At 48.6% G+C, this 24,195-nt stretch overlaps 1 protein-coding gene across 5 annotated transcripts in view; it reads left to right on the forward strand.

Annotated features, from left to right (window-relative positions):
* ADAR (adenosine deaminase RNA specific) overlaps window positions 1–22,746 on the forward strand; it is a 52,258-nt gene extending 29,512 nt beyond the window's left edge. For 2 of the 5 annotated variants that reach the window (XM_043455233.1, XM_043455271.1), the window contains 14 exons: window positions 1,239–2,671; window positions 4,539–4,722; window positions 5,230–5,378; window positions 5,961–6,105; window positions 6,232–6,422; window positions 14,307–14,532; window positions 14,790–14,961; window positions 15,260–15,353; window positions 15,955–16,077; window positions 16,376–16,509; window positions 18,357–18,539; window positions 19,010–19,122; window positions 19,690–19,817; window positions 19,976–22,746. In XM_043455233.1, coding sequence (XP_043311168.1) covers window positions 1,239–2,671; window positions 4,539–4,722; window positions 5,230–5,378; window positions 5,961–6,105; window positions 6,232–6,422; window positions 14,307–14,532; window positions 14,790–14,961; window positions 15,260–15,353; window positions 15,955–16,077; window positions 16,376–16,509; window positions 18,357–18,539; window positions 19,010–19,122; window positions 19,690–19,817; window positions 19,976–20,213 — 3,513 coding nt within the window. In that variant the 3' untranslated portion in view covers window positions 20,214–22,746. The remainder of the gene's footprint in view (window positions 1–1,238; window positions 2,672–4,538; window positions 4,723–5,229; window positions 5,379–5,960; window positions 6,106–6,231; window positions 6,423–14,306; window positions 14,533–14,789; window positions 14,962–15,259; window positions 15,354–15,954; window positions 16,078–16,375; window positions 16,510–18,356; window positions 18,540–19,009; window positions 19,123–19,689; window positions 19,818–19,975) is intronic. The other 3 variants (XM_043455262.1, XM_043455243.1, XM_043455253.1) reach the window with 3 other exon arrangements.
* The last annotated feature ends 1,449 nt before the right edge of the window (window positions 22,747–24,195 follow it).

Genomic DNA, 24,195 nt, shown 5'->3' on the forward strand with positions numbered 1-24,195 from the left:
GGCCGCCGCTGGAGAGGCGCTGGGGAGCTGTGCAGCCCGCGTACTGTGAGCATGACCAGTGAGAGCGCTGAGCTCCCCTCACCGCGCCGGGGGCAGGGTGGGGGAATAGAAAGCTGAAGTTACTGAAGAGGGGATGCAGCTGCCTGCGGGTCCCTGTGGCCTTCCGGAAGATCCGACAAGGAGGATGTGAGCATGAGGAAACAGAACGTTTCCTAGATGTGCAGCCCTGGGGACAGGCAGCAAGGTGTTTACTGACACCCCAGCCCTGGATCCCATAAGCCCCTCCAGTGAGTAGTCCTGGTCTGTGTGTGGGGACAGAGTCATAGTGCTCTCTGTTCTGGTAAATGAGTGGCATTCTGAGAGAAGATGGCGTAGCTGGTGGCCTACAGAACTGGCTTCTGAAGATGTGCCATGGAAGCAGCTATTGGGAAGTAGCTAAGGGGGTGTGGAATAGACACCACCAGCCCCACACATCCAGGTGGGCCTCGTGGTTTGAGTAGAAGTGCCCGGTGTCCCTTCTGAGCCTGGGCACCATACTGAAGGGTGAGAACAGTGTACCTGTTTTCTAAGAAAACTGTCCAGTTCCCCTAAAGTCAAATTCTGGTTCTCCCAGGATGGCAGTGCAATTAGACGATTCTGTGAGGTCCTGCCCCCTTCCCCAGGTGAGGAGACTTCTCTGCTACAGCCTTGGAGGATGGGGTTCCAGTTCACCCAGTCCACTTGCTTGTTTCTTCATAGTCACCCAGATGATAGATTTCAGAGAAGGGGGCTGGGCAGTGGGCCATTTCATGGTCTCCTAACTCCCTTGGCACTTTTAGGTTATTCTGTGTGTGTTTGTTTCTAAAGTAAAACATTTATTTGTTTTCTGGATTGTAAAAGGATTTTTTTTTTTTTTTGGATGAGTGGAAACATACATTCTCAACTCACTAAACTCCTGAGGGGAAGACAGTGCGCTCCGTTGCTGGAGAGGCTGTGCTGAGGCGTCAGCACCCCACATGCTCCCGGGGGCTCTGTGCGTCCACTGTCTGCTCCCCCATCTCTTCCCTCTGTTGGGTCCACAGGTAGTACCTGTGAGTGGGCAGGCCGCCCTCGCTGGGTCACAAGCCCACATCTCACTCGGCTTCTCAGCTTATTAAGAAACAGATACAGCACCCCCACCCCCACCCCACCCCAAGCAGGCAGAAGGGACAGACTCCCCGCCGCAGTCCTAATTCTCTCTCCATCTTCTCGTTCTGCAGGGGTATTCCCTCAACAGATACCAAGCCCGCCCAGCCCAGGGCTGTGAGCACAGCAGGCACAGGCACCAGCAGCCGGAGTGGGGACCTTTTCGTGACAGTTTCCAGCTCCAGCAAATAGAGTTTCTCAAGGGGCAGCTCCCAGAAGTGCCCCTGTTTGGAAGGCAGCCACCGTCATTGCCACCGTTCCCCCTTGGACTCCGGCCGAGGTTCCCAGGACCACCTGCCAGAGGCAGGCCCTTCCAGATCCGAGGTGTCCCCAGGGGCGTGCCTCTCAGAAGTCAGGTACTCCCAAGACAGTTCCAGCATCCTTCCCCACGTGCCCACTTTCGGCCATGGAGAGGTGTTGATAGGCTCTCCTCACATTTCCAGGGACTGACCATCAGCCAGGATCAGGAACGAAGGACCCTAGAGCTCTTGGATGAGCTTGGGGACGGGAAGGCCACCACAGCACGTGATCTGGCCCGGAAGCTGCAGGCCCCGAAGAAGGACATCAACCGAGTCCTGTACTCTCTGGCAGAGCAGGGTAAGCTGCACCAAGAGGCAGGATCTCCCCCTTTGTGGAGAGCCACAGTCCCGGGTCAGGCTCAGAACCAGCCCAGCCAAGTAACAAGAGCAGACAGTCCAACCCCGGGAGCTCCCAGCCCAGACTCCAGTGTGGAAGCCGAAGACCGAAGCTCCCCGTTTGGCTTGGAAGAGCCTCCTGAGCCTCTCGACATGGCTGAGATCAAGGAAAAGATCTGTGACTACCTGTTCAACGTGTCCAACTCCTCTGCCCTGAACTTGGCCAAGAACATCGGCTTCACTAAGGCCCGGGATGTGAACGCTGTGTTGATTGACCTGGAAAGGCAGGGGGATGTCTGCAGACAGGGCACCACCCCTCCCATATGGCATTTGACCGACAAGAAGCGAGAGAGGATACAGATCAAGAGAAACAAGGACAGTGTTCCCGAGACCACTCAAGCTGCTGCTGTCCTGGAGACCAGGAAAACCGCAGAGGCCCCGACCTGCAACTTACCGGCCTCAGACGCCTCCGACAGCACGGCCACCCCAGCAAAGGTGGAAAATGGGCAGGAACCCACCGTCAAGTTAAAAATCAAGCAAGAGGCCACAGAAGAGCCAGTAAAACTGAAACCACCTGTTCATGACAACGGCCCCTCCAAAACAGGGTATGTTGACTTTGAAAACGGCCAGTGGGCCACAGATGACATCCCCGATGACTTGAATAGTATCCACGCCGCACCAGGTGAGTTCCGCGCCATCATGGAGATGCCCTCCTTCTACAGTCATGGCTTGCCACGGTGCTCGCCCTACAGGAAACTGACAGAGTGCCAGCTGAAGAATCCCATCAGCGGCCTGTTAGAGTATGCCCAGTTCGCCAGTCAGACCTGTGAGTTCAACATGATAGAGCAGAGCGGACCGCCCCATGAGCCTCGGTAAGAGACCACCCAGGAACTGTGCCTCAGGCTGGGGTCAGGCGCTCTTGCTCCTGACACAGTCTCGGCCGACTCGTGAGCGGTGCCGGCTGATGGCCCCTGTCTTTTCCCTCTTCCTTTCTACCTGTGGGCTGCGTCATCCTTGTCTGGCCCTTCCTCTATCTCTTGAGCAGGGAGCATAGACCTCAGCGCAGCCAGAGTCTTGGCTGAGCAAGGGGGAGGTTGGCACTCTTGGCTAAAATGAAGCTTCTTTGGAGATGATTAGCTTCCATGCAGCAGTGCCATGCCTGCCTCCTAAGGCCAGAGGTAATGAAGGCTTGATGCCCCTCCCGCCCCCTTCTGTGTGCCATCCTCCTCCACCCCGGCCCCCCCGCCCCACCAGCTGAGCTCCCCATGGGAGAGGCACGAACATCTGGCTGCACACCAGAGTAAGGGTGGGTTGTGCTGCTAAGTAGCAGTGGGTTCAAACCACCCCACCCCTCCCGCCTCCCGCTCAGCTCCCGTAGGGAAGGGATGCACGTGTAGGGTGTGCACGGCTGCCTGCCTGTTGAAGGTGGTGGTTCTAATTTTACAAGCTGCCTCCGCACAGATGGGTGGGCTAGCACTTGCTGCTGCTTCTAAGCTGTGAAATCAGAAATTACCTCACTCAGACAGCTGGCCTGGCCCAGCACCGTAGGCGCTTCCAAACCAGCAGACAGATAGAGGAAGACAGGTGGGCCCAGGAGGAGCTGCTGCAGGGCCTAGCAGAGATCAAAGACCACTAAAGCCGAGTGGCCGCCCGCCACAACTAGAGAGCACGCCGGCAGAGAGCCCCGCTAACCTTTACGTTAGCTGTAGGCTGCTGTCTGATGAGAGTAATGATTCCCAGTGGCGACCCTGCCTCCTTATCTGACCGTCTTAATGGCACTGAGATGACATTGCAGGGGAGCTGTGAGGAAGAGAGGGTGCATCCAAAAGCTGGAAGGTCAGGACGGGTGTGCTTCTGTCTGGGGTGGAGGTAGGATGGCCATCCTTTCTTCTCCCTTCGTCCCTCTCCCGAGTTGGGGCGCAGCAGTGGGTTTTGTGGTTAACCTTTCTTTGGACTCCAGCTGTAAGAAACATTGATGCCATGTTCAAATATTTCAGAAGACCCAGGAAATAAGAAATTTGACCTACTTTTCTAAATGAAATCCCAGATTGAGCAAAGAGCTGAACCAATTTGAAAGCTTGAACAAAAGCGGACTAAGCTAAGTCCAGGGGCCTAGAACAAATGCTTTTTGGTTCTCTGCATAACAAGGAGATATGCCTTTCATCTCAGGCGGCAGACAAATAGAGCTGTAGGATGACTCAAAAGAAACCATGAGAGCGGTGTATCTCTGAGGGTAGGACGAAAACAGGTCCCCCAGAGTGGCAGGCATCTGATCCCCATAGGTGTCTGGAGAGTGTGAGACTGCGCTGGGAGAAGCCTTGGCTTTCTTTAGGAACTGCCCTTGAGGTGGCTGAGTCTACCACCATTGCTTTAGGGTAAAGGCTCTTTGGTTGCTAACAAGACTATAATGGTGACTTTAGCTCATCATTTTTTGTACAGATTTGATCTTAATTCATTGCTAAAGGATAGTGGGTTTCCCTTGAGCTAATTTCTTATCACCTGTGGCTATGTTTGCTCTAATGAGCTTGGAGAGAGAGAGTCACTGGCTGCTTTGTTTCCAAAAAAGTAGGAGCGGGCTGTGCTTGCCGAGGGACGGGAGTCCCTTGGGTGCCCTCCGTCTCCTTCACAAGTCAGCAGGCCCCTTAGCGTAGCAGGACATTCCAGGGTGAAGATCTCTTTGGAGAGGGCAGAAGGGATGGCCTAGACTCGTGTTCACACATCTAATCACTTTCCATCAAGATTTAAATTCCAAGTTGTCATCAGTGGCCGAGAGTTTCCCCCAGCTGAAGCTGGCAGCAAGAAAGTGGCCAAGCAGGATGCAGCCATGAAAGCCATGACAATTCTGCTTGAGGAAGCTAAAGCCAAGGACAGTGGAAGATCAGAAGACTCATACCACTACTCCTCAGAGAAAGAATCAGAGAAGGTAGGTGTCCTGTCCTCTGGGAGGACATCCATTCACTGTCCACATCTGTGAAGTACTAGACCATCATCTGACCCTCTTGAAACAACCTCGGCCTGCCCAACCCATTCTCTGTCTCAGAGTCAGCTTCCCGCTGTCCCCTCTCCCCTGCCTCACCAACCCACCTTTCCTCTTTTCATATTCAGCTCTCCTTTTGGTGCCCCTCCCAACCTAACTGGAATTGCAGAATTTCAGAGTTGAAAGAGGCGTTAAAATTTATTGAATCCAATCTCTTCTCTTGGCGGATACAAAATGAAACCAAGAACATTTAAGTAACTGATCTGCAAGGCCTAGAAAATCCCTGCAACCCTCTTCCTTTAGAAAGCCAGCCCCAAACATGCAGTTGACCAAAAGAAGTTCTCCCATCCCCATTCCCTCTGCTGTGACAGAACAACCAATGTTTTCTCAGTCTGTTTTTGTTCTTGTTTTGTTTTTATTTTGTTTTTTTGGTTTGTTTCATTTTCTCCACAGACTGCAGAGTCCCAGACTACCACCGCTTCAGCAACATCCTTCCTTTCTGGGAAGAACCCCGTCACTACATTGCTTGAGTGTGTGCACAAGTTGGGGAGCTCCTGTGAATTCCGTCTCCTATCCAGAGAAGGCCCTGCCCATGACCCCAAGTACATCTCTTGTATCATGTATCTCTGCTGAGGTTTTCTCAAAAGAGAGAGAGATACATTTTCTTCCTTGCCTCCTCGAGGTGGCAGATTATTTCCCTGAGCAGTCACTCCTGTTTTCAGTATGGAAAATGGGGGGCCTTGAGAGCACGGTTGCTGCTTGTGGAGCAGAGAATCTGGGATTAGGAGTTCACAGGGCAAACCAGGGGCCGAGCACGAGGGAGATACGTGGCTTGAAGGTTACTGGTGGTGGGACTAAGAGGTGCAAGACCCAGGTCTCCCTGAGAAGCTCTCTGCTCTGAGGCTCTGCAGACTTACATGTTCAAGAGAAGGGTTCCTGGAGGAGATGAAATTAGGTTGATGCTTTAAAATGTTGAATTAGGGGTCAGTTGGGCTGCGAGAGACTGGGGGCAGTAGGAGGGTGAAAGGCACCGGCTCTTCAAGGCAGAAGTGACTGCGTGAGCCAAGGCACAGAGGCGGTGTGTGCAAGGAGATGACAAGTCGTAAAGGGCGACAACCTGACAAAGGCTAGGTACAGCTCTTCTATCAAAACCAGTTTAATCCTCTCCTTTCATCTCCTGGCAGGTTCCAATACTGTGTTGCAATGGGAACCCATACCTTCCCCACTGCCAGCGCCCCAAGCAAGAAGGCAGCGAAGCACATGGCTGCAGAGGAGGCCATGAAGGCCCTGCAAGGGGAGGCGACCAGCTCGGCGTCTTCTGACGACCAGGTGGGGCCATTTTCTACTCACAAGATGCAGGCCATTTTTAGCAACTGAGTGGCGTAGGATGGCCCATAGGCCCCTCAGAGTTGCCATGAAGTGTTTACAGTTCCTCTTTGGCTGATTCTCCTTCAGCCCGGAAGTACGAACACGGAATCATTTGATACCTTGGAATCAGGGATGCCCAACAAGGTCAGGAGGATCAGTGAGCTCGTCAGATATCTGAACACCAACCCGGTGGGAGGCCTATTGGAGTACGCCCGCTCCCACGGCTTTGCTGCTGAGTTCAAGTTGGTTGACCAGTCCGGACCTCCTCACGAGCCCAAGTGAGTGTTCCAGTCCTGGCTACAGCCTTGTGTCACAGGGTGAGACAGCCTATAATCCAGGAAAAGGAAGGATGTGTATTAGCTGTGAATGACAGGAGGGGCATGTTGAGAGAGCCCTGTCCCCAGGGCCTCTGAGAAGACACTAGATTAGCCATCTTGAGAAGATACCTACTCTTCCAGTGAGTGTGAGCCTTTTACATTTTTTTAAACAAGTTTTAATTTTTAAAGGAATATATACACCCTTAGAAAATCATTCAGGCTGATTGAAAAGATGTGCAGTGAAAAGGTCTCATTTCTGTTTTAGACTTCTAGTTTCCTTCCCTAGACTCATATACTATTACCAGTTTCTTGAGTCCATGCACATATTAGCCTGTTTTTCTTTCTCTGTTTTTTAGAGTAAGTATATATCATCTTCTGTTCTACTTAACCATGTGCCTCAGAGGTCATTACAAATAAGTGTGTATAGACCTACCACATAAATGCTCCATTGAATAGATATTTACAGTTTTTAAATTGCTGTACTAAATAAGAGATATAAAAGGCCCTCTTAAAACAGACACTCAACTACCTACCTCATAGTTTAAGAAGGAAAATGTTATTACTGTTTGAAGCCCCACCTTGCATAATTTATCTAACCAACTTCCCATGATACTCAGGTTGGTTTTGGTCTCACTCTTAAAAGCACTCTTGCAGTGAACATCCTGCTCTGCATGTCTTTGTCTGCATGTACAAACTTGTCTCTGGTGTAAATGTTCAGGAGTGGAAGTTCTGAGCCATGAGTCTTATACATTGTTTTTTAAGTTTTTTAAATAGGTAACAGATTATGCAAAATAAAAAAATATTATTCAAAAATATAAAAAGCTCATTCTCACTTTCACCCAGCTCTTACCTACATACATACACACACATACACACCCCAACGTGTAATAACTTTGCAGTATTACATATCCTTCCAGAGTGTCCATATAAATGCAAGCAGCTATATTCCCTTTCATTACACAGAAATACATATATGCATTAATTTCTAGCTTACTTTTTACACATAAAATTATTATCTTAGAAAATTTTTCATATCACTTTGTGTTCTTTGTATATAGCTGCAAAGTATAGTGTTTCAGTGTACGGATTTATCATGATTTATTTAACCAGCCCCAGTTAATGAATACTTGGATTGTTTCCAAACTTGGTTTTATAACAAGGCTACAATGAATAACATATGTGCATTTAAAGTTTTGGTAAATTTTGCCAAATTTTCCTCCAGTGAAATTATACCAGTCTATGCTTCCACCAACAACATATAAAGAATGTCTCTTCCTCTACCTCATAAGCATTCTAAAAGGCGAAAAATGGTATCTCCGTGCAGTGCAAAGCCTAGTCCACACCAGGATATTCATTATTACTATTTACTACATTAATAGGTCAAAGGAGAAACACCACATTGTCATCTCCTGAGGTTCCAAAGAGACATATAGTAAAATTCAGCATCCACTCAGATTAAGAAAGCAAGTTGTTAAGAAAGCAGAAATTATTGAATACCTCCTTTGCATGGTAAAAAACATGTCTGAAGTCAAAAACCAGCAGCTTAATGTTAAACCCAGAACTGTTCCCATTAAAGTCAGGAAGAAGGTGTGGCTGCCAGTGTCATCACTATTTAATATCATTCTGGAATTCCTAGCTAATGCAGGCAGTTTAGAAAAAGAAGCAAGTGTAAAGAGAGGAAAGGGGAGGTAAAGTTACCACTATCTGTAGATGATTTGATAGTATGTCTGGAATATTCGTGAGAAAACTGAAGAAATACAGAGATGAAGCAGAATTTAGGAGAGCAGGGGACTATAAAATGATGTGTAAGAGTCAAGAACTTTTCTTGTATTTAGTAATAAGCAGTTAGAAAATGTAGTAGAAAATATCCTATTTGCAACTTTAGCTAAAAAGATAAGTGACTCAGGTACATTCCTAATAGGGAATCTGTGAGTTCCGAACACATTAGATAAAATGCCAAAAACCTGGGGACCATCTCCCCTATCCAGTTCACCTCCTTTAGCCAAACTATCCTTGAAGAAAAGAAAAAAGGAGGTGTTAGTTGCTCAGTTGTGTCTGACTCTTTGCAGCCCCATGGACCGTAGCCTGCCATGCTCCTCTGTCCACAGAATTCTCCAGGCAAGAACCCTGGAGTGGGTAGCCATTCCCTTCTCCAGGGGATTTTCCCAACCCAGTGATCGAACCCAGGTCTCCCACATTGCAGGCAGATTCTTTCATTTCTGAGCCACCAGGGAAGCTCTGTTTATTGTACCTACAATTTCTACCTCAAATCCCTTCCTCCTCTTTCTGCCTCCAGTGTCAACACTCTCTCAGCTAAGCCATTGTCTTTTCTCACCTAAACCACGAAACAGTCTCCTGGTCTTTCTGCGTTTATTTATTCATTCAACAGATATCTATACAGGACATTGTTATTTGTTAAAACGGGAGTCAGATATCAATAATCATATAAAGAAATGTAAGATCTTGTATTTGATAGATTATGAAGAGCTCACATTGCATGATGTGATGAGAATCTACGTGGCGTGGCTTGACTCTACAGGGAGAGGCTTCCCTGAGAAGTGATGCATAAGCAGAGACCTTAGTACCCCCAGGTCTGCAGAGCTAGTACAGGGCTGCAGGAAGGCCAGTGTGGGTGGAGCAGACAGCACAGGGGGGGCCTGCAGCCAGATGAGACTGAAGGGGCAGCCTTGTGAGCCGTGTCATCCTGCTGCCTCAAAGCAGTAGGGGGCCATGGAAGGGTTTTAAGTAAGGGAGATTCATTTGCCGCCCGCCCCCACCCCGACTTTTGCCCTCTCCATGGCATTTTTCCTACTATATTTTTATACTGCCTTTTCTTTCCTACTCTAAGAAAACCAGTTCAAGCCTTTGTCTTCAAATTTCCAACCCCTTTCTCTCTCTAAACTGATGATCTTACTTAATTGAGAAATTGTTTTGTTCAGTCGTTCAGTCTTGTCTGACTCTTTGCGAGCCTGTGGACTGCAGCACACCAGGCTTCCCTGTCCTTGACCATCTCCAGAGCTTGCTTAAGCTCATGTCCATTGAGTTGGTGATGCCATTCAAGCATCTCATCCTCTGTTGTCCCCTTCTCCTCCTGCCTTCAGTCTTTGCCAGCATCAGGGTCTTTCCCAATGAGTCAGGTCTTTGCATCAGGTGGCCAAAGTATTTTAGCTTCAGCTTCAGCGTCAGTCCTTCCAGTGAATATTCAGGATTAATTTCCTTTAGGATTGACTGGTTTGATCTCCTTACCGTCCAAGGGACTCTCAAGAGTCTTCTCCAACACCATAGTTTGAAAGCATCAATTATTTGGCAGTCAGCCTTGTTTATGATCCAGCTGCCACATCCATATATGACTACTGAAAAAACCACAGCTTTGACTAGATGGACCTTTGTCGGCAAAGTAGTGTCTCTGCCTTTTAATATGCTGTCTTCCAGGGAGACGTAGCTTCTTCCAAGGAGCAAGTGTCTTTTAATTTCATGGCTGCAGTCATTGTCTGCAGTGATTTTAGAGCCCAAGAATATAAAGTCTGTCACTGTTTCCCCATCTGTTTGCCATGAAGTGATGGGACTGGATGCCATGATCTTAGTTTTTTGAATGTTAAGTTTTAAGCCAGATTTTTCACTCTTCCTCTTTCACCTTCATCAAGAAGCTCTTTAGTTCCTCTTCTCTTTCTGCCATAACGGTGCTGTAATCTGCATATCTGAGGTTGTTGATATATCTCCCAGCAATCTTTATTCAAGCTTGTGTTTCATCCAGCCCGGAATTTTGCGTGATATACTCTGCATATAAGTTAAAGCAGAGTGACAGTATACAGCCTTGACATACTAACTCCTATCACAGTTTTGAACCAGTCCATTGTTCCATGTCTGGGTCTAATCGTTGTTTCTTGACCTGTAAGACCTGTATGCAGGTAGGTAAGTATGGTGGTCTAGTATTCCCATCTCTTTAAGAATTTTCCACAGATTGTTGTGAACCACACAAAGGCTTTAGCATAGTCAGTGAAGCAGAAGTAGATGTTTTTCTGAAATTTCTTGCTTTTTCTATGATCCAGCGGATGTTGGCAATTTGATCTCTGGTTCTTCTGCCTTTTCTAAATCCAGCTTGAACATCTGCAGTTTCTCAGTTCACATACTGTTGAAGCCTAGCTTGGAGGATTTTGTGCATTACTTTGCTAACATGTGAAATGAGTGCAATTATGTGGTAGTTTGAACATTCTTTGGGATTGGAATGAAAACTGACCTTTTCCAGTCCTGTGGCCACTGCTAAGTTTGCTGGCTTATGGAGTACAGCACTTTAACAGCATCGTCTTTTAGGATTTGAAATAGCTCAGCTGAAATTCCATCACCTCCACTAGCTTTGTTTGTAGTGTTGCTTCCTAAGGCCCACTTGACTTTGCACTCCAAGAATGGCTGGCTCTAGGTGAGCGATCATACCATTGTGGTTATCTGGGTCATTAAGATCTTTTTTGTATAGTTCTTCTGTGTATCCTTGCTGCCTCCTCTTAATATCTTCTGCTTCCGTTAGGTCCATACCATTTCTATCTTTTATTGTGCCCATCTTTGCATGAAATGTTCCCTTGGTATCTCTAATTTTCTTGAAGAGATCTGTAGTCTTTCCCATTCTATTGTTTTCCTCTATTTCTTTGCATTGTTCACTTGGGAAGGCTTTCTTATTCTACTTGCTATTCTCTGGAACTCTGCATTCAAATGGGTATATTTTCCTTTCCTCCTTTGCCTTTTGCTTCCCTTCTTTCTTCAGCTATTTGTAAGGCCTCCTCAGACACCATTTTGCCTTTTTGCATTTCTTTTACTTGGAGGTGGTTTTGATCCCTGTCTCCTGTACATTGCTACAAAGCTCTGTCCATGGTTCTTCAGGCACTCTGTCAGATCTAATCCCTTGAATCTATCTGTCACTCCCATTGTATAATTGTAAGGGATTTGATTTAGATCATACTTGAATGGCCTAGTGGTTTTCCCTACTTTTTTCAATTTAAGTCTGAATTTGGCAATAAGGAGTTCATGCTGTGAGCCACAGTCAGCTCCCGGTCTTGTTTTTGCTGACTATATAGAGCTTCTCCATCTTCAGCTGCAAAGATTATAATCAAGATGATTTTAGTATTGACCATCTGGTGATGTCCATGTGTAGAGTTGTCACTTGTGTTGTTGGAAGAGAGCGTTTGCTGTGACTGGTGCATTCTCTTGGCAAAACTCTGTTAGCCTTTGCCCTGCTTCATTTTGTACTCCAGGGCCAAACTTGCCTGTTACTCCAGGTATCTCTTGACTTCCTACTTCTGCATTCCAGTCCCCTATGATGAAAGGAACATCTTATTTTGGTGTTAGTTCTAGAAGATCTTGTAGGTCTTCATAGACCGTTCAACCTCAGCTTCTTTGGCGTTAGTGTTGGGGCATAGACTTGGATTACTGTGATATGGTTTGCCTTGGAAACGAATAGAGATCATTCTGTCGTTTTTGAGATTGCACCCAAGTAGTGCATTTTGGACTCTTTTGTTGACTATGAGGGCTACTCCATTTCTTCTAAGTGATTCTTGCCCACAGTAGTAGATATTAGCAGTAACAACCCTTACTTTCCCATCGCCAGATCCACCTTCCTCCGTGCGTCTGCACATGACGTCTGCACTGGGTGCAGGAAGTGTCCTCCTTCCACCCCGTGCCCTGGGTCCCCTCCACCCCGTCCTGTCCTTCCATTCTCTGACGCTCTTATGATCAACTGCTCCAGGGCTCTGTTGGATCATTCCCAGTAGCCTGCACACATGCCTGTGCCCATCTGCTGAAACCCTCCGCTTGACCCCACATCTCCCTCCAAATACCACCTCATCTCTCTGCTCCCCCCACAGCCAGACCTCTCAGTATAATTGTTTATGCTCGGTGTCTTCATTGGTTGCATGTCCTTTACTCATTCCAGTTAGGCTTTTGTCCCCAGCATCCCACTGAAAGGCTGACCACTAGCCATATGTGGTCACTGAGCACTTGAAATGTGGCTGTGTGACTGAGGAACTGAATTATCAGTTGTATTGAATTTTAATTAAAATTAGCAGCCTCATGTGGCCAGTGGCTATCATATTGGACAGTGAAGCTCTAGTGGATCCTAATTGCACAACTGAGAAACTTTGTTCTATATATTATTGTTGTTCAGTCACTAAGTCGCATCTGACTCTGCAACCCCATGGACTGCAGCCTGCCAGGCTTCTCTGTCCTCCACTATCTCCCAGAGTTTGCTCACTTTCATGTCCATTGAATCGATGATGCTATCTAACCATCTCATCTTCTGCCTCCCCCTTCTCCTTTTGCCTTCAATCTTGTTTTTTGTGTACATATATAGGTATGTGTATATGTTTGTATGGATATCTCTTTGTGCCTAAGAGTTCATATTCTTTTCAAATACACAGAAATTCTCCTGGATCCCTCAGATCAAGATTCTACACAGTTTGGTCCCATTCCCTCTCTTCAACATCTCTTCATGCCTCTGTGCTTTTCCTTCATAAACTTTAGCCCACTGACTTGCACAGTCGGCATCATCAAAGAAAGGAGCAAAGGCATTCAGATGCTTATGACAAGCAAGGAATAGTGAGACACTCAGTGTGGTTGACCAGAAAGATGGATTCCTTTCACTGCCTTGAGCTGACTGATAAATCCTGATACTGAAACTTTTGTTCTATGCAGTTAGATTATCCAAACAACTGGGTTTCTCTAAAGCAAGTTAGGATCTGGTTAAAAGCTGGGATTCTTGAAACCTTGTCTGGTAGCTACCCAAACTGTTTGGCTCCATCACTTCCTTCCCTCTGTGTTTGTGGAGATGCCTAGCCAGGAAGCAGGGGGAACCACAGGCCACTCCCCTCCCTCCCTAGCGGCACCACCTGCCTCCCTGCTGTGTCTCTGCCCAAGGTACACTCCCCTCCCCTTAGTTGTCGCAAGGCCTCCAGGAATCTAAAGTGAAAGTGTAGTCGCTCAGTTGTGTCCGACTCTGTGATCCCATGGACTGTAGCCCACCAGGTTCCTCTGTCCATGGGATTCTCCAGGCAAGAATACTGGAATGGATTGCCATTTCCTTCTCCAGGGGATCTTCCAGACCCAAGGATTGAACTCGGATCTCCCGCATTGTGGGCAGACTGTCTACTGTCTGAGCCACCAGGAAATCCCCTAGAAATCTAAAAGTAACTCCTAATAAAGGTGTGGTTCCCTGATCTAAGGCCAACCTTGCTCTCAGATCTCTCCAGGTTAAGTCCTCTTGAGCTAATCAGGAAATGAATGAGGAAATGGAATTAGGTACTTAAAAAATCAGAGCATTAGAAACAGTGATTCAAGCAGGAAGAAAGTTATTCCCGTCTCATTTTTGCTAAGTTAAAAAGGAAGTCCACATGTGGTGTTAGTATTTCTTTAAAGCCTCTCTAATACTTACTAAATTTCCTTTATGATAAAGACAGGCTTAGAGCCTTTACAATCCATAGTGTCTCGTCAGAATTTAATAACTTGATTTTATCCTGTTTAGTTTATTTATAGCCACCTTCCGTGTATGGCAAGTGATCCTGATTTTTCATTTACAGTAGTGATACAAAGTGTCCTTTTAAAATGTCTTTACATTTAAAAAGAGTCAATTTAGAGAAAAATATTAAGTAAGTAATACTCAGGTGATACCTGGATATAGCGGAAACCACACTATGATTCAGGAATATTCAAAGTCTAGGAAGTGGTGCCTTAGGAACAGAGCTGTCGGGAGTGATGAGGCCACATGTCGGCCAGCCTGGCCTCCCCCTGAGCAAAACCAGCCCTTTTCTGGGGCAGCTGTCGGGGCCAGGTACATGTCTTTATTCCCTGCTTCTCATCCCCAAGGTTCGTTTACCAAGCGAAAGTTGGGGGTCGCTGGTTCCCAGCCGTCTGCGCGCACAGCAAGAAGCAAGGCAAGCAGGAAGCTGCAGATGCGGCCCTCCGCGTTTTGATTGGGGAGGACGAGAAGGCAGAGCGCATGGGTTTCACAGAGGTAACCCCAGTGACAGGGGCCAGTCTCAGAAGAACTATGCTCCTCCTCTCAAGGTCCCCAGAAGCAAAGCGAAAGACAGTTAAGCCGTCTACTTTTGGTGCTCTCTTTTTTTGGGGGTCCTGCTAACTCCTATCTGGGTGGAGTCAGCTCTTAAGTTGCTGTCTTGTGGACTGTCCCTCGGCTTTAATATTAGCCTCCATAGCGCTGGGATGCTAGTGCCAGAGGGGGAAAAGATGACCCACGAGTCGGGTGGTACTCGACCTCCCCGCCCAGCCTGAAGCATGGTGGACGCAGGCGAGGCTCTGTGGCCCTGACACGGGCTCCTGTCCCCACAGCTTCCTCTCACGGGCAGCACCTTCCACGACCAGATAGCCATGCTGAGCCACCGGTGCTTCAATGCCCTCACCAACAGTTTCCAGCCCTCCTTACTCGGCCGCAAGATCCTGGCTGCCATCATCATGAAGAAAGACTCTGACGACCTAGGTGTTGTGGTCAGCCTGGGGACAGGTAAGTGGGCTCTGAAATGTGTCCCCCCCCAGCTCTCCATGCCCTGTGGTGACTGCACGCACCTCCTTATTCTCCTCTGTGGGTGAATTTAAGGCAGAAAGAAGACTCATGTTATATTTTAGCTACAGTTTATTCAGAGCAAGGAATGAATTCTCATATCCTAGGAAAAAGAATACAGGAGTCAGGATTGATAAATTGAGGCTATTTGTACCTTTAGGCTTTAAGAACCAACAGCCTGTATCCTATTCATCATTGTTTACCTTTGGAAATTTCACATTTGCTTTAAATGCCTTTCCAGGGAATCGCTGTGTGAAAGGAGATTCTCTGAGCCTGAAGGGAGAAACTGTCAATGACTGTCATGCAGAGATCATCTCCCGGAGAGGCTTCATCAGGTGAGCAAGGTCACAGGGTGTCGGGGCTCAGACACCTCACAGGCAGGTCCTCAGGCCTGCAGTGTCAGCCTTTGAACTTCTTTCTGAATCAGTCCCTCTGTGACATGGCTACATCCCTCTCCTCGGCCTGCTGTTGAAGAGTGCTGTCTTTTCCCGCTAACTCCACTTCAAGCCCCTTTTAGAAAACACATGATGACCTCGTGATCTTCAGTGCTGTGGGGATGAGGAGGCCTTCCGTCTCCCATTTGAGGACCTACAAACAAACCCACTGTCCTGCCAGCTTTCCTCTCCTGTTCATCTTTAATTTGTGAAGGGAAAGAAGCCACAGCCTCTTGTAGTTCCTCAATCAATTTGTTCTGCCCTAAAATTGCTGTCGCTGCCTGAGCCAGAAGCTCTTGGCAGAATTGTAACTGACCTGAAAGGTTAACTTAACTGTAAGAAATGCTGAGGTCTCCCATGGAGAGTTTCCACCACCTCTTTCAACCTGAGAAACTGTGAAAGGTCTGCACCGTTAAGGCTTTTCCTTACTTGGGATCACATTATAGAAGCAACCACTTCTCAGAATCAAAGCAGTCTTCTTAACCAGACTTTCTTCTTATAGGTTTCTCTACAGCGAGTTAATGAAATACAACCCCCAGACGGCGAAGGATAGTATATTTGAACCTGCTAAAGGAGGAGAAAAGCTTCAAATAAAAAAGAGCGTGTCGTTCCATCTCTATATCAGGTCTGTACAATCTCTGTTGTCACCAGAGCCGGCCCGCCGGCTTTCCAGGACTGGGTGTCTGAATGGTCTCCTCGTCCATAATTCAGAGCTTGTTCAGTGGGCCATGGTCAACTCTTGTTTGAGGTCCACACCCCAGTGTGGAATGACTTACACTTCTACCCACTCCAGTAGCCCGTGATAGGCTTCAGGAAAAAAAAAAAAAACCTTGTTTCTGCCACATGGAGCTGTTCTTGAGCCCCAGGCGACTGAAGAGATCCACGCACACAGGTGGGTGTTGACAGACGCCCCTGTCTTGCAGCACGGCCCCGTGTGGGGATGGGGCCCTCTTTGACAAGTCCTGCAGCGACCGAGCTGTGGAGAGCACAGACTCCCGCCACTACCCTGTCTTCGAGAATCCCAAACAAGGCAAGCTCCGCACCAAGGTAGAGAACGGTGAGTAACACGTCCTCCATCTCCCACAGAAAGGCTCTGCAAAGCCCCAGGCCCATCACAGGGCCAGGGCACAGCTGCAGGGTTTCTGCCGTCAGTGGGTGGGATACCAGGGTCTTGTCTCCAGGGAGAGGGAAGATGTAGGTCGGGGAAGGTCTATGGGAAGATCGGGATTGCATTTTGAATTAGTCTGCTGGGGGGATCTCCCGTCAAATAGGAGGCAGAGGTACCCATCTAGAGCTCAGAGGAGAGAGGTGGCTGTAAATAAAAGTTTGGGAGTTATCCTCCTACAGTTGATCTTTATGGCCATGGAAATGGATGGGATCACCTCAGGGAAGGTTGGAGAAAACGATGCAGAACAAGCCTGAGGCGTTAACAGGAGGACTCTGCACGCCCGCTTCCCCTCCTGCCTAGTTGGCTGCTGATTCTGCCCCTTGTCTGCCAGCTCCTCCTCCTCTACTGTCCTCCCATGTCTCCTCACCGTCCCCTCACGTCCACTCCATTCCCTTCAGGCCATCCTTCTGCAGTCATCAGAGTGACCCTCAAACAGAGGTCATGTCGCTTCCCTGCTAAAAACCCTGAAGTCTAAACACAGAGCTCCTATATGACCCAGCAGTTCACTCCTAGAAACATCCCCAAGAGAAATGAAAATAAACCCACCCAAAAACTGACACAGACCAGCTGCCCCTTCTGTCGGCGTTGCCACTCGGGGCTGAGGAGGCTCCCGGCTGCCGCATCATCACCGCATTTGCTGCGCTGGCCCTGCACTTTACAGCCCCGCAGAGTCTCCTTTTTTTCCTCTCATTTTTCCCCCGCAGTCTCCCGTTATGGAGGCCCAGGGAGAAAAAATGAATACAGAATGTTTATAGCAGCAATGTTCATAGTAGCCCAAAAGTAGAGACATCCCCAGTGTCCATCAACTGATGAATGGATAAACAAAATGAAGTATATCCATAAAATGGGATATCATTTGATACATGCCACAACACGAAGGAACCTAGGAAACAGTGTTAAGAAGGGAAAGAAGCCAGTCACAAAAAAGATTTTGTGTTACGTGACTCCCATGTTTTCGTTTACTTGAAACATCTAGAATAGGAAAATCCATAAAGAAGGAAAGTAAATTAGGGGCTGGCTGGGCCAGCGGTGGAAGGGGCTGGAGGGAAATGGGGCGTGACAGCTAATGGATAGGAGGCTTCCTTGGAGGGTGATGAAACGTTCTCACATTGATTGTGGTGATGGCTGCACAAGTCTGTGAATACACTAAAAATTTTTATGTATTCTAAACGGGTGATTGTATCTCATTAGAGTTCACTGGAAACGAAAAGCCCGCCACCCTGCTGTGGTTTCCCACCACACGAAAGCAAACCCCGCCGCTGCAGCCGTGCTGGTTCTTCGTCAGGCCCCTCAACAGCTAAACCCTCTGCTGCCCCAGGGCCTTTGCTTTAGCTGAACTGTGTGTCTGAAACACTCTTTCTCAGCCGTTTCTTCTCTTCCTTTGTGTCTCAGCCCCCCGACAATCCTGTCCCAGAGATTCCCTGACCTGTCCATTATAGCTCCCTCAAACCATCTACAATCGTTACGTGTGCATTGGCTTACTTGTTTAGTGTCTGTTCCCTTTCTGCTCCCTCACCCCCATCAACCTTCTCGGAACACAAGGATCTGATTTGGTTTTGCTCACCATTGCTTCCCGGCACCCAGCCTAGTACCCAGCACCAAGTAGCTGCTGTGAAATATTCAAAGAACAAATGAGTGAGAAGCCTCTGGCCCGAGTCTAAGGAGCAGAAAATGCCACGCCAGGCAGGGGCCTGGTCCAGCGGCCCTTGCAGGTCTAACCCAAGCCTCTCATCCAGGGGAAGGCACGATCCCAGTGGAGTCCAGTGACATTGTGCCCACGTGGGACGGCATTCGTCTGGGGGAGAGACTCCGCACTATGTCCTGCAGCGACAAGATCCTGCGCTGGAATGTGCTGGGCCTGCAGGGGGCGCTGCTGACCCACTTCCTGCAGCCTGTGTATCTCAAATCCGTCACTCTGGGTAAGGACCTGCCTTGGGAGCTGGAACCGGACTGTCATCCTGGTTCCCAGGTCCCAGCAAACTGCACACTCCGTTGCCAGGTGTTAACATGATGTCTCCCCTTTTCAAAGTGTGCTCGATTCGGTGGTTTAGTAATTGATTCTGAGTGTCCCGTCTGCTGTGATGGGAAAATTGGTTTAGGCAGCAGTCTCAGTAACGACATGCCAGCCAAGTCTTTCAAGGTGAGTTAGAGAAACACAGCAGCTTAAAACTGCAGCGTCTCAGTGCCCTTCCCCTCTCAGCGCTTGGCCTTACCTGGAACCTTATGTATTGCGCCTAACTGATGATCCTTGTGTGTCCTGGGCAGCCGCAGTCAGCAGGCGCTCCCTGCCTAGGGAGCTGATGCTCTGTCTGTGCCCTCAAGCTCCCCACATGACTCTTGCTTCATGGCACTGGGATGATCAGGTGTGTGCGTTTCTTCTTGTGCCCAGGTTACCTCTTCAGCCAGGGGCACCTGACCCGTGCCATTTGCTGCCGTGTGACAAGAGACGGAAGTGCGTTTGAGGACGGACTCCGACATCCCTTTATTGTCAACCACCCCAAGGTGCAATAACCCAATCATTTTCCCCTTGACGTTTTCTTCTTTTCAAGTAATCCTGTTAGCAGAGCAGAAATGTACAGTGTGGGCAAGGGGAGCTTTAGTTGGTTTCCCTCTAACTTAGCCTTCCCTCCTTTGGAATGCTAAGGGCTTTCCTTCTTTGGGGGCTTCCCCAATGGCTAAGACCGGAAAGAATCTGCCTGTAAAGCAGGAGACCTGGGCTTGGTCCCTGGGTTGGAAAGATCCCCTGGAGGAGGAAATGCAACCCACTCCAGTATTCTTGCCTGGAGAATTCCATGGACAGAGGAGCCTGGCAGGCTGCAATTCATGGGGTCACAAAGAGTTGGATATGACTGAGCGATTAACACTTTCACTTTTTTCCTTCCTTTAATTTGGAATCCATTTGAATTGAGGTGGGGTTAGTATATCTGAGTCTTAGCCAAACAGAATGATAAACAAGGGGGAAAGATCGTGACCCCATCTTCCCTCTTTCCTGTGAGTCTTGAGTCCCTGCTTCAGAAGCTTTTCCCTGAAAGTTTCCATCTTCCTCCCCCTTGCTCCTGGAATTCCTAGGTTGGCCGAGTCAGCGTATACGATTCCAAAAGGCAGTCTGGGAAGACCAAGGAGACAAGTGTTAACTGGTGTTTGGCTGATGGCTATGACCTAGAAATCCTGGATGGGACCAGAGGCACCGTGGATGGGTAAGGAGCTGGGGGAGCACGGCCACCCAGCCAGCTAGCCAGACTGCCAAGGGGCGTCACACTGTCAAACACCAGAGCTTAAAAGTTGCCACCTCCCCACCCCCAGTGCCTCCACTTGTTCCATCCCAGGTGAATAATGAGTCCTTTCGTTTCCCCAGGCCACGGAACGAATTGTCCCGGGTCTCCAAAAAGAACATTTTCCTTCTATTCAAGAAGCTCTGCTCCTTCCGATACCGCAGAGATCTACTTAGACTCTCCTATGGTGAGGCCAAGAAAGCTGCCCGTGACTACGAGATAGCCAAGAACTACTTCAAAAAATGTCTGAAGGACATGGGCTACGGGAACTGGATAAGCAAGCCCCAGGAGGAGAAGAATTTTTACCTCTGCCCAGTGTAGCGTGACCCAGTGACTGACAGGTCGGGTGTTTCACACTGGGTGCGAGAAAGAGGTCGTAGCATTCCTCATCACATGGGTCAACAGGTTTTGGGTTTTATTTTCCTTTTTTTAAAAAGAATGGACCCACGGTTGGTGACACTGAGAACTTTGGGTTCCTGATATTCTACTTTTCTTTGGGAATATCAGGCCAGGTCTCGCCATCCCCCTTCTTTTTTCTCCAGCAGAGAGACAGAGACCGCAGGGCAGAGAGAAGGGGTTTGGTCCTTCTTTCCGCCCATTTCCTCTTCCGGTCTATTTCCGTTTTTTTGTTTTTTGGTTTTTTTTTTTCTGTTTCCTTTCCCTTTGTGTTTGCTACACTGACCTCTTGTGGTCTCAATTAGGTTCCAGTCAACCATGTGAATCATACCAGGGACAGGATTTTTCATTTGTGAATTCTGAGGCCCCTCTGCTTCCCATCTTCCCCTTCTGAGATTCCTTCCTCGTGATTGTTAGTTTTTCCTTTTCCTCCAAGAGGGTAAAGCAGTGAACTTAAAGAATCTGGTGAAACATTTCTAAGGCCCGGAGTTGAACACTGCAGTCAGCTTGTTACCAGTGCTATGCGTGATGAGAACCTGCAGATGATGCTCCATGATCTTGCACTTTAGCCGGCTTGGGAGGGGCCCAGCGGCAGGGAAGGCTGCTGCCCGGGAGGTGTGTCCCTTCCCCAGGCGGCAGGAAGGGCTGGGACCAGCCAGATGGGGCTAATGGAATTGCCTGAGCACTAGAAGGAGGCCTGCCCTCCAGGGGTAACAGACCACTTCCCCGGTAGGCAGACATACCTTGGAATGTTGCCAAGCTCCCAGCTGCCCCTCCTAAAGCATTCCTAGGAATTTGTCCTGCTGACAGGGGCAGTAACGCTGTAGACCCCGACCAATTGGTAGGAAGAAAGCCAGGGTAAATCCTAGAAGGTAAATCGTCTCTGCTCAGATAATCATGACTTAGCAGGAATAAGGCAAAAAATCATGTTGGGTCAGACCACTGCTCCCCCCAGCGTATTTCTCGTGATGGTGACACCAAGGGAAGGTGACTAATTCATGGTAAATGGGGAGTTTTAAAAAGAATGCCATAAATGTTGATCCTCAACAGCTACAGATAACCTGTAATTGCACAGATTTGAAGTTCAGATGTCATTTTCTGTTGATTAATCGAGTGCTTTTGTTTTGCCTAATAGCTTCAGAAGGTTGTCTGCGGGCCGGTCACAGACCCAAGGTCTCCTGCCTGCTAGGGAATCTTTCTAGGGTTGACCTTGAGCAGTAACTCCAAGTGAAAGGGCAGGTTGTCCTAAAACTCTGTGAGGTGGGATTCTCGGTCTACACCTCAAGCTAACATGGACTCTTGTGGTCAGAGCCTTCGTCTCTCTGTGGAGTCTGGCTCTGGGCCTAAGCCAGCTAGATGTGCTCAAGAAAAGTACAGAGGCTCTGCCATCTCCAGACCTGAGCCTGCCTCTTTCCCTCTGGACAGTTCCTCTGTCATCTGTGAACATGCCAAACCAGTGCCCTCAGATGATTTTCCATTGTCCCCCACACCCTGCAAACTACTGACTAGTTAACCCTGTCTGTCCTAGCTTGTCAACAGTGGATACACCCAGGTCCGCACATTTATTGTTGTGGCTTCTGTGCCCGCTGTACTTTGACCAAAGTGAGAAAATGTTAAGTCTTTCAAATACACTAAGGATGTTTCTGCGGAACACCAAAGTGTCCCATGGAACTAGAAGGGAAGCAGTGTCTGTCTTCTGAGGTGGCAGGGGCCTACCCCCCAGTCCTGTGAATCTTCCAACGGCACACGAGATCAGTCCCACCCCAGGAGGCAGCTCAGCTCCCTGGTTCTTTGGGCTGGAGAGCATCACCTACTCACTCCTTGGCATGTCCAGCCCCTCTGGGCATTAGGACCTCCACAGAGCTCAGTCTCAGCCACCTCTTCTCAGCTGGGAGCCCGGGTACTCTCAACCGGTCAGAGCCACCGCTTGCCCCAAGATCTTGTCTAGCGAACTTACAGTATTCAGTTTCTGCTGTAGGACGAGAGCAAGGCTTCCCTGTACCCGTGCGTCCTCTGGAAACAAGCCTGTATTGGGCCCTGCACGGCCGCACCCACCCACCCCCCCAGAAGAGGCAAAACTCCCACCTACCTAAAGTGTCTGCTTCCCTTTTTTGTCCAATCTTTGTTTTTATAAGCAAGGCTTTTTTTTTTTTTTATGATCTTTGTAGTTGATTTGTCTGAACTGTGGCTATTGTGCATTCTTTGAATAATCACTTGTAAAAAAATTTGTCGCTGCTTCAAGCTATTTCCTTTACTCACGTTGAAGGGATTTTGCTGGCTTTTGGGGTCTCGGTAGTGACTCCCAAGAGCAGAGTGGAGAAGAGCCCAAGCGTAGACTTGGGGGCCACGATGGGTGCAGTCAGTTTTATGATTCTGCTTTTATGTGTCCTTTGGTATAAGTGACTAACAATATACATTCCTCATAAATAAATAAAAAAAAAAAGAATCTGAATTTTTAGAAAGCCTCGAGTCTTGGTTTCCTGGGGGACAAGAAAGTGGGGAACGGTGGGCGCTGTGGTCCTGGGATTTCCGGCAATAGCACTAGCTGGGAGGGACTCAGAACCTGGGGCACGGGCCCCCCTTAGCCAGCAGAGAGGAGCCATCGCAGAGGTGAGCTTTTGTCTGGTGCGGTGGGTGCCTCAGACAGCCTTTACTTAGTTCCCCAGTTCCACACCCCCACATGCCCCAGCAGAGTCCTCCGTCAAGTATCTTGTCCCCAAACATGCTGCACGAGATTTCAAGGCCCAGAGTAGGAAAGTGTCCCTTGAGACAGCATCACAAACCACAGACCAACTCCAGCTCTCCTCCAGGGGTTTCTACAGCCTTCCACCCCCAACTGTTTGCCTGCGGGGAGGTGCAGGTTGCAGCCTGGACAGACCTGACTTGGCTACTGTCTTGGGAGACAGGCCATTTGCTTTGTACTTTATAGATGGCAACTAGAATATTTCTCTGTCTTGATTTCAAAGAGGAAACGCCATTTCCCACGTTGCTGTTGGGTCAGGATATCTACAAGTCTCCTCTTTGACCTTGTAAAACAATGATACCAGAGGATAGGAAATACCTGACTGAGGCCTCCTAAGTCACAGTGAAACCTCCCTCTTCGACTAATACAGATGGAACAACAGGCCAGGAGGGCCAGCGACATGTTTTGGGGCACATTAAACTAGGGCCAGAACTCTGCACGGGTATCACTCACAATCTGTTGAAACAGTCGGACGAGCTGAACAGATTCTACAGACAGTGAAGGACAGTGTCTCTGCCTACTGTGAGGCCTGGAGCCTCGACACCTGTCCTTTCTGTTCTCAGGCATCTGGTCCCACCTGGAGGGAGATGTTTCCAGGCCTTTTAGAACATGAACCATTTTCTTCATACCTAAGGTGAGTGCAGGATATAGGACTGTCCCCCCAGCTCCCAGCTCCAGGTAGGCTGGAAGGCAAGGCTGCCCCCTGGGAACATGAGGGATTTCCTGCGGCATTTTGGTTGTTACTCAGCCGGCATTTCATCTCAGGCCCACCATTTAATACAGCTTCCAGGATGCGGGCCCGGGTCAAACCCATGTTCCAGGAGCAGATGTGCCTTCCACACAGCCATATCTATCGCCAGGAGACCGGGCCTCACCTCTGCCCTGTCCTCCAGGGCCCCCTTTTTACAAAGGGCCTCCCCAGGAGCTATTTCTGGGCTCTGTCTACTCCAAGCCAAGCCTTATCTTTTCCATCTGATGAATGGACTTGTCAGGCCACCCATCACAATCACTGGTTACCACTGACCTTTTCTCTAGATTTTTTAATGTCTTTAACCTTTCATGGATCCAATTTCCCCAGTATTCTCCCTTTTCCCCATATTCACCAACCCTGGCCCACGAGGATCTCCCCACCCCCACTCTCAAGGATTACAGAGAGATAAGACA

The sequence above is a fragment of the Cervus canadensis genome, chromosome 2 (genome assembly GCF_019320065.1).
Source record: "Cervus canadensis isolate Bull #8, Minnesota chromosome 2, ASM1932006v1, whole genome shotgun sequence".
Classification (NCBI taxonomy): domain Eukaryota; kingdom Metazoa; phylum Chordata; class Mammalia; order Artiodactyla; family Cervidae; genus Cervus; species Cervus canadensis.